The sequence below is a fragment of the Zeus faber genome (assembly GCF_960531495.2).
Source record: "Zeus faber genome assembly, chromosome: 14".
NCBI classification, from domain to species: Eukaryota; Metazoa; Chordata; class Actinopteri; order Zeiformes; family Zeidae; genus Zeus; species Zeus faber.
In genome coordinates this window covers 29,349,384-29,359,591 of record NC_137200.1, presented here as the reverse complement: position 1 = coordinate 29,359,591, position 10,208 = coordinate 29,349,384, and the positions used below count along the sequence as shown (strand labels likewise).

General features: G+C 45.4%; 1 protein-coding gene across 1 annotated transcript; it reads left to right on the top strand.

The window, feature by feature from the left end:
* Positions 1 to 2,929: 2,929 nt before the first annotated feature.
* nhp2 (NHP2 ribonucleoprotein homolog (yeast)) lies at positions 2,930 to 6,409 on the top strand. The gene is made up of 4 exons (XM_080014000.1): positions 2,930 to 3,188; positions 3,653 to 3,722; positions 3,860 to 3,965; positions 5,954 to 6,409. Exons 1-4 carry the CDS (start codon positions 3,020 to 3,022, stop codon positions 6,077 to 6,079), a joined length of 471 nt encoding a protein of 156 aa, XP_079870126.1. The 5' UTR covers positions 2,930 to 3,019; the 3' UTR covers positions 6,080 to 6,409.
* The last annotated feature ends 3,799 nt before the right edge of the window (positions 6,410 to 10,208 follow it).

Sequence of the window (10,208 nt, the reverse complement as noted above, 5' to 3'; positions counted from 1 at the left end):
CACACACACACACGTACACACACACACACACACACACACACACACACACACACACACACACACACACACACACACACGTACACACACACACACACACACACACACACACACACACACACACACACACACGTACACACACACACACACACACACACACAGACACACACACACACACAGACACACACAAAGCTAAGGGACAAAGCTCAACTAAAGAACATGTTGAAAATGATGTGAGGAATTCTTACCTGACTGTATAGGGGCCAGAGCCAAGCCAACCCAGCTCCATCGGGGGATGGACTTATGGATGTGGTCGCACCAGCCGCCCGTCAGGCAACGACAGATGACAGCAGCTGTTCACGGCGGCCTCCACAAAGCTGCGGAGGTGAGTCCGTGCAGAACAGAATTCCAAGCAGCCACCACCAGCCGGATTCCCACCGAGAGGCTGCTAAGAGATGTTTTACAAGGGCCGTGGAAAAGTGCTTGATGTCCTGGAATACTGTGGCTCCCCTGCTTAAGGAAACCAACCACCCTACACGGCGACTGGGGACAAGCCAGGTGCCCACCACAGGGGGCCTCCTAAGTTGGACCCCATCCCCTTTGCCTTTCTGCCTGCTATTTTATTGTGAATCTTGCCTAATTCCCTTTGGTTGCCACAATATATGCAATACAGTGTGTGTGTGTGTGTGTGTGTGTGTGTGTGTGTGTGTGTATGTATGTATGTGTATATATATATATATACATATATTTCCTCATTTATTCAACTACAATTCCCATAAAAGATGTTTAATTGATGTGTTGGTGACATCAATTTTGATCTTTTAACTCCTTCCATTGGTCAGACTGAATAATAAACATAAAAGCCACTCATGAAATTCCCTTTTTGACTTTCAGCCTTCAATGAATTTCAGAGTGTTGCAGCATAAGGTGCAGTGTCTGCTGCCAGAGTAACTCATCATGGCATTTATACGACACTTTTATTTTCCCTGCTTGTGTACTAACACTAACTTGTAAAGAAGTAACCTCGTTCCAAATAAATATTATTGTATAAATCGAAACCTGTCCAAGCAGGGATTTCTTTCTTCCTCTATTCCCCTTTTCTCCGCTTTCCGCACTCCCTCCCCTTGAGGGTTCGACATATGCAATAATCATCATGCAAATATACAATAAAATATACTGATACTGACTGGAGTGGTTTACTAACAAACGGATGTGTCTTTTTTTATTTATGAAGCCACATCCACCCAGACTTTAATAAAGATTCTCACATTTACATGAACTACAGACATGCTGAGAAACAAGCTCATGCAGCTACACACAAACACACACAAATGCACAGACGCAGTGTGTGTGTGTGTGTGTGCGCTTATGTCAGAATGTTACTGTCCTCATTGGCATCAGCTGAAGTCACTGAGCTAAAATAAAGACTAAATAACATTACCAGCCTTCAGATACGGCTGAAGTTTCAAAGAAAATACCATGCTTCATGGGAATCGAAAAAACTGATTATGAAGGAATTTGAGGATTTTCATTGCACATATTCTCACGCGCGCGCGCACACACACAAACTATGCCGGTCAGAATCAATGTGGAGCAATTAGGAAGCAAACATGTCGTATGTAACTCATGAATCCCCCCGGATCCGCCGGTATAAATATTTGTTTGTTTTCATGTTTAATTTTCATCTGGTCAATCACCTCCATGTCATTTCAGATCCGCCCACTTGTCTTTTGCTTCCCTTCGCTGGGTTTCCCCCGCCTGCAGCTCATTCCCTCAATACTCCGTCAGTATAAATACCAGTCCACTTCCCTTTGCTCTCTGCCAAATTGTCCCTTGCTCTACGCTAAGCTTTCCCGCACTACTACCTGTTTCCGGTGCCTTCCGTCCGAACATCTGCCTGATTCCCCGGAGTCTGATTATCTGCCTGTCTCCCTGCACCCTGATTCTCTGACTGCGCTCAAACTGGCCGTCACTCGCAGCCCCGTGGTCGAATCAGCCGCCCCTAAAATCGTAATGCACACGTATTCTCACTCTTACGGCAAATGCATTGAACCGACCCAGAGCGAGCTGACGGGGCAGACTGGGAGAAGTTAGCGCACGGACACCAGATTTAAACACATTGACCGGTTTTCAGAGTAAAATGTCATAAAACAAATCATGAAAAATGAATACAAGCATATGGGATTAATCAGATCATACACAGATCAGGTGATAAGTAGATGGGAGACAGATGTGTAGGCTGATGATTGCTACATGTAATGGAGGGGACATAAATCTCCATATAGAAATATGAATGGAAAATGATTATAAATAAACATTTTCCTGCCTAGAACTATAAAGCATTCTCTATTGCACATCTACTTCATTATTTCCAATGAGAAGATGTATCAGATTTGACGGTCACTTTCATATTACGGATACTGTGTGACACCTGTGAAAGACGGTTCCATGAGCAGCGCCCAGGGACGATTGAGGAACGATTCCGAGAAGCCAGGGCAAGCAACAACAACACGTACATGGAAAAAGATAAACAAAGGAACGTCGGGCGACAACATGTATCAGTAAAAATGAGTAAATTAGGTCCATCGTCTAGGTCCGTCTTCCTGTCAAAGTTATGGCCGCAAATGAGGGAGAAAGGGGCAGGCATAAAAGAGGCCGCTCCAGTCTCGTTCGGCAGAGAATCCGTCCTCCCACCTCCTGGGCGTCCATGGAAGGTCTGGTCTGATGCTGTTCTTTTGTAATAAATCTATTATTTTACTCAAGTCAGCGTCAGCGGTCACTCCTTCTTCATCAACACATCAAATTCATCAAGAACCTACACTATCTGTCTGTCTGTCTGTCTGTCTGTCTGTCCATCCACCCTCTGCGCCGTCAGGTATCCTCCCATGCAGCAGGTGGTGCTCGTGGCCTCCACAACCACGTGCAGAGAAGAAGCTCGGACGCACGTTGCTCCACCCGCCGCAGCCAACCTCGCGCCGTCTTCCAGACTTTCCTCGGTTTCTGTTCGACTTGACGCGGAGAAATGGCCAAAACCAAGAAGGAGAAGGCAGCGCCCGAGGCGGAGGAGGCGGCGGAGGCGACCGGGGGCAACGACAAGTCCTACCAGGAGCTCATCGCCAACATCAACCCCATAGCGCAGCCGTTGGCCCCGCGGAAACTCAGCAAGAAGCTCTACAAATGCGTCAAAAAGGGTGAATGTGCTTTAGTAGCCGCAGAAGTTGTTGTTATTGTTGTTGTTGTTGTTGTTGTTGTACACACTACGGTAATGGTGGTTTAAAGTGGCAGAGAGAGCGTTCCCCCCGGGGCTTCATGCTAGTGAGGAAGCTAACATGGCGTATTCTTGTCGTTCGAATTGACTTGGATGTATTACGGTGCCGAAATCACGTTACCTTGCTAAACCAAGGACAAAGTTTATTTAAAAATGACTAAATGTCACTCTGTAATACCTGAGAATGTTTTTATTATTTTTTATTGTATTTTGCTCATGGTCATCTTAACATGAATAATAGTCCTTCGATTTTTAGTCGTGAAAAAGTAGCAGGCAGCCACCGTCTGGTTGTTTCTCTTCTTTGATACACGGGGCACGTCTTGGTAATAATTAAAAAACAAGATGTACATAAAGTGTCCCTCCTTCATGGTGTGTCTCTCATATCAGCTGCCAAGCTGAAGCAGATTCGACGCGGCGTCAAAGAGGTTCAGAAGTTCATCAACAAAGGCGAGAAAGGGTGAGTCCTCCACGGTTCCATACGGAAACAAACTCGAGATCAGAAAAGCACGTTGTGAACTCCTGGGGACGGAAATACTGATGTTTCGTGTTTCTCGTGTGAGTTTAAAAAAAGAAACGTGTTCTGTCTCTTTCCAGCATCGTTGTGCTCGCAGGTGACACCCTCCCCATAGACGTTTACTGCCACTTACCCGTCATGTGTGAAGACAGAAGTCTCCCCTACGCCTACATTCCATCCAAAGTGGTGAGCGAGCGCTCACACCAGACGCCATGTCATCCTCTGTACGCTCGAACGCAAAGAGCTGTCTCTTGTAGCTCGCACCAGAAGCTGTTCAACTCATCGCATCATGTGCACATGGCGAAGTGACGGGGTTATTTTTTTATATTTGTTTACTGTGTGTGTGTGTTCTGTGCTACATGACATCATACTGTACATTGAAAATGCTTTCACATTTTTACTTTGCATGTGATAAACCTCACCAAGGATCCCAACTACCTCTTAAATCTTCTTCAAAGCATCGTTTAAAAAAAAAAAAACCAAAAAACACATCTTAAGTATTTAATGAGTGACTCGCGTACGGCACTGGGAAACTGGCGACCGCAACTATCAGCTCCTCCTCCGTTTTGGGAACAAGTTTAACGTTTTTAAGCGGATGTCCCAGCGGAAATGCATTATCGCCGTTTTGCGTCACAGCTAATTTGGAAAGAGTTGAAATCCATTCAACTTTCTACCGTCGCCTATTCTGAGATCCCATCGCTCCCCTTTGCTCCCCATCACCATCTGCCATCGGAAACTAAGGGCTTGCGGTGGCTGCCTGCGGCTGCTGGTGTAAGCGTGCGGTCGGGCCCTGTTTACACCTGGCATAGACATGCGTCTTGGGTGATCCAATCACAAGTTCACAGCTCTAAGTACGTCTGTCCACACCTGGCGTTAGACTGCGTCTCCAGTAACCACTTGTGATCAGATCTTACTTCCCCGCTTCATATTTAAATAAACGCGTACGTCACTTCTGTTTGCGAAGACCGAATGCAGAGACCTTGGCGTGTGGGCAAAATCAAAACAATACAGACTGAAGTTTTGGTGCCGTGTGTACTGTACGCAGCGCCGGGTTCAGGCTGAACATATTTATTTTGTTTCCTGGTTTTCTTACTTGTGTGGAAAATCAAAAATGTGAACATAACTCAGAACTGGAGTGGAATTTATCTCTCCTCTAGACAGCTGTGCGCCGCACGCGCCACCGTCCTTTTCCTGTGTTTTTATTTTAAATGTTTTTTTATTTCTGTTTGTTTCCTACTTGTATGAAACACATTTTTAACAGGACTGAGTCAAGGAACTGTCCCATTCCATGTTGGCTTGAGACAGTGGTTTGGGGTTAGGCTTGGGCGGATTTAGGATTAAATCGTCTATTGGCGATTGTTTTTTTTTTTTTTTTTATCTGCCAGAAAATCCCAGAGCGTTGAAACGGTCTGTGTGGAGTTTTCCGTTTTCTGAAACAGCAGCGGAGAGAAGGGGAGCGAAGGCTCTCCGCTCAGAGCTGTCGAGTAACAGCTGGTGATCATTCACTTCCCCTGCTCTACAGTCCCGTGCAGAGACTTTGAGGGGAGTAGGTGCTCAAAAAAAACAGAAAAGAAAAGCCACATAGACCCCCAGCCTGCTGGGCATTTTGCCACCTTGGGCAAAGGGCGCAGTATGGCAGAGTGCAGATCACGGCTGCCAAGGTGCGCATCGGACGCCGGGTGCGGCGAGGGCACGGTACTCATGCACGGGGGCATCAAGGGTCAAAGGGTGAAGATCTATTTAAAAAATAAAAAAAAGTTTCATACGAGTAGGAAACAAATAAAAATAAACACAGCTGAGATACGGGGCTGTCTCCTTCCATATGAACCTGTGCGTCCCCACTGTCGGGAGCTTCCATTCGCCTCCGTTGCTATGTGACTTCATTTCGTAAAAACTGAATGGTTTTTGCCGAAATACTTTACTTGTAAATAATAAATTCTGCACACTGTATTGGGAGACCGCATTTGCCGCATCACGTTCTATGCGCCCTCTTCACCGCTCCAGACACCGCTGCATATTCATTTAAAAGGGCCAAATTGTGAATCATGGCATCTGAATTTAATGCCAGCGGGATTCCACCGAAAGGCGCAATTTTGTTGGGCCATGCCCCAGCCTCCCTCTGTGATGCGTTGTTAAACGTGTGTTATCTTCCTCATCCCTCTCCCGCGCCACAGGACTTGGGTTCTTCGGCCGGTTCCAAGAGACCAACCTGCGTGATCCTGATCAAACCCCACGTGGAGTACCAGGAGTCCTACGACGAGTGTGTGGAGGAGGTGTCCACGCTGCCCAAGCCCCTCTGAGGACCCGCAGTAGCAGCTCCACACACACACACACACATTTTGAATACAAATATATTGTACGCTAAGATTTTATTTTAATCTGCGTACTACTCTTGATGAAAGCTATTCACGCAGGTAGACAAAGATCGTTTGAGCGGACCTGATCAGGGCGGACATGCTGTTAAAGAGTAAAACTTAAAAATAATTCTTGGCGTGTCCAAGTTTGGTTTTATACGTTGTAATTTAAATGGCTCAGATGCAGCTTGAGTTGGACTAAAAGTTCTCGTCTGGAAGTCTTGTTTTTTTTTTTTTTTTTTTTTTTTAATGAGGTTAATACTTATTAAAAGTCAATAGAAGGTTTCCAAGATGCAAAATGTCTGGTTTATTTCTCTACGGTGCAAACATTCAGGATTTGTCCTGTGCTTGCATCAAATCTGCCGTTTGTTTTTCTCTGAACTGTTGAACAAACTTTTTTTTTTTTTTTAACAATGAAATAATCCCACGGCACAACACTAAATATATATTATGGCCTAATAGCGATTACAGACTTGTGGCCGATTTGTTTTTAGCGAACCACAACAGTGGGCGAGCGAGTCCAATCACAAAATAAAATTAATTGCTGAGGATTCAATTCAACTCCAAGGAAAGTCATGCGAATGAATTAGGCATGATTCAAAATATGATGAAACGTTTTACTCTTTGCATTCCTTTATTTTTTTAATATATATATATAAACCTGTGCTGTCAGCATGCTGGGCATACAACACAGAGTATTTTTATGCCATTTGCATCCAGGACAGAGTTAGTCTGCAAGAGGAGTTCAAGTTCTCCACCTGCAATGCAACTCTTTATTCATTATTAAATCATCAAGAACTGATGCAGTAACTCTGTCCTGTGGAAGCCCTGTAGAATGACAAGAACACAGTTTTTCGTTATGGAGAGCCACCACCAACCCCCCTCTTTGGAGAACTTCATGTTTGGATCTATAACAACTGATCACTGCTCCAAGAGGGAGAGAATCACCCCGGTGAGACAAATAAACATAGAAACAAACAACATTTACACAAAAACATGAACAGTGGACGACAACATGTATTGGAAAAAACTAAATTAGGTCCAGTTAGGTCCAGGAAAACTGGAACTACAACTGGTCCCGTGGCCTCTTCCTGTCAAGTTATGGCAGTAAATAAGGGAGGAAAGGAGGGGAAAGCACCCCCGGTTGCTGGGGTGCGTGAGTGCATGTGTGTAAGATGTCCACCAGTGAGTGTACACGACTTATCCCCATTGGGGATAAGTCGGTATTATGTTGCGGCGCCTCCAGGCAGCGCAAGGGGCCCCGAAGCCCCCCGAATTCCACGGCCCCGCGGACAACCCCCGGCTGCAGGAAATCCCCAGGTACCCCGCCCTGCGGCCACGGAACACCCCTGGGCCCCCAGAGAAGCCAGAGGGGCCGTGGAGCAATTCCCACGCCCAGCCCGAGGAGCATGACCAAGTCCCAGGGAGCACGAGGAGGCTGTATGTTGGTACTAACCCCCGGGCGCAGGCACAAGACGCAGCTGCCGGCACAGAACCCGGGCCACGGGCGTAAGGCACGGGCCGGCAAGACCCCCACGCCCACCCATGCCCCGCACAAGGGGGGGCGATGGGTGGGCGCAGATCGATTATGAAACGCATGAGTTACTTAAACTGATCGAAAGTAAACAATCTCCACGTTCCATTTATACTCGGTTAGTTCCCTTAAAATATGTTGTAAATAAAAGAAACTGATACGAAGCCTTCATCAACTTGCAATTTCAAACTTCTGTTTTTAATCATTTTTTAAGAGGACAAATGGTCACAGATAATTGTATTGCATGTACATATTCTGTGTGCGCACTTTCTTTTGCCAAGGTATGTTCAGTCCCACTATTATCATAGCCTATAATATGAAATAATATCACTATACAGTATTTAAATATGGAGGCAACTACTGTGTATTGCCACAGAAAATAAGATCCCAACATATTGTGTACAATTAGAAAAAAAATTACCTGCAAAAACACAACATTAAACCAGTGACAGGTGAAGTGAATAACATTGATCATCTGGTTCCAGTGTCACCTGTCAAATGCTGGGATGTATGAAGCAGCAGGTGAACAGTCAGTTGTTGAAGTTGATGTGTTGGAAGCAGGAAAAATGGGCGTGGTCAGGGTCTGAGCCACTTTGACAAGGAGCACATTGTGATGCTGGACGACTGGGTCAGAGCATCTCCACAAGCACAGGTCTTGTGGCTGTTCCCGCTCTGCAGTGGTTACTACCAAATGTGTCCAAGGAAGGACGACCGTGAACTGGTGACAGGGTCATGGAGCCCAAGGTTCATTGATGCACGTGGGGAGTGAAGTCTAGACTGTCTGGTTCCATCCCACAGAAGAACTACTGTAGCACAAAGTGGTGAAACAGTGAATGTTGCTATGATAGAAAGGTGTAGAACACACAGGGCATGGCAGCTTGCTGCGTAGCTGCAGACTGTGTGTGTATGTATGGATGTGTATGTATATGTGCGTGTATATATATATATATATATATATATATATATATATATCTATATCGACTTCATTGCATTCATTACTTTTTTCATTCATTTCTTATTTACTCGCACGCAATTATTGGGAAAACAGTCCCCATGTTTTTTTAGTTTCGTTCAATAAGGAAATTGAGTAAGATAATAAAAACACAATGTTTTTATTTGCTTAATTTAGAGGAACGGCTCCTTTTCCAATGTCTCCGTTGTGCATAGAGAGGGAGACCCAAAATGTGCTCGCATTTTTGGGACGATATATTATTTTCGAGGGCTTTAATGCATAATCGGAATGACAGATGAATAGAGCCGGGACTATTCTTTCTTATTATTCTTTTGTTTGTTAAAAAAAATTAAAATAAATCAAATCTGGGCTATTTTGGAGATTTTTTTTTATCAACTAAACCCATTTGTCCTTAATTACTTTTCATATGAACTCAAACTTGATCTTGATATATACTTGATGTGTAACATGTTAAGGAATAACAGACAGTTTGTATGAACCGGACGTTATCGGTAGTGAAAACTTTTACGACCCGCCTCTTTTATCTGATTGGCTAAGCGACCGTGATGCAACATTGACGAGCGCCGCTGCTGTTTGGCTCTCAACCAAACGTTAAAAGCCGAGTCGCACCGTTCGCACAGGAGAGGAAAACTAGATTTATACCCGTCCAAAACGTGAGGGAGCGCATGACGCAAAGGACCTCACCAGGCGGTGACGTCGTGGGAGTTTGAGACCTGCGACGGGAGTTTTTGTCAATTGGCGCGAGGGGCGTTCCCTGGAAATGCATTGGAAGCTTAGTGATTAAATTAATTAAAACCATAATTAGCCGGAGTTCTCAAACTTCAGAATATATTAAGTACATTCAAACGGCTGAAAACATCGCAAAAGCTGAGGGCCACATTATTTTCGGCGCAAAGCATTGACATTTTCAGGCTTATGTTCTACATACCGCCACCTACTTGACTGGAGGGGGATGTTCCAAACACATCGAATAGGCCCGGCGGTTATGCCGGGAAAATATATAAACGGGGGGACGGCGGGAGAGAAGGGTGAAATACGGGAGCATTTCTGGGACAAGGGGAGGGTTGACAGGTGTGCTTGAGGGAACACCCTCCAGGTGTTGCAGCAGCAAAAAAAACAAAAACCAGTGCAGTCAAGAAAGAGATGCAGTTTAAAATGAGATAATAAACACATATGCACACTCTCTATGTAGACAGTTAACCACTAAATCCATAAATGGGCAGGTAGCAGTTTTGTCTACGGTAAGTACTAGTCACAGTACTAATTCACTTCCTTCATTTGTTTTTGACGCACTAGGCTGGGAAAACGGGGACAGGTGGAAGTCAGCCAGGCCTGCCGTCGTAGGCCTCACTTAATGGGTGTAAGAGGACCCCCCCGCACCCTGCTGCCGCCCTGCTTGGCCACTAGATGACGCCTGGATCACATGCGTGGACGTGAGGGTCCCGTTGACGCTTCATGGAGAACAAACCCGACACGGTGTGGAAATCACTCACGCAATGACCGTTTATAAAATATATCTGGAAGGAAGCCAGGAATGGGGGGGGGGGGGGGGGGGGGGGGGGAATCAA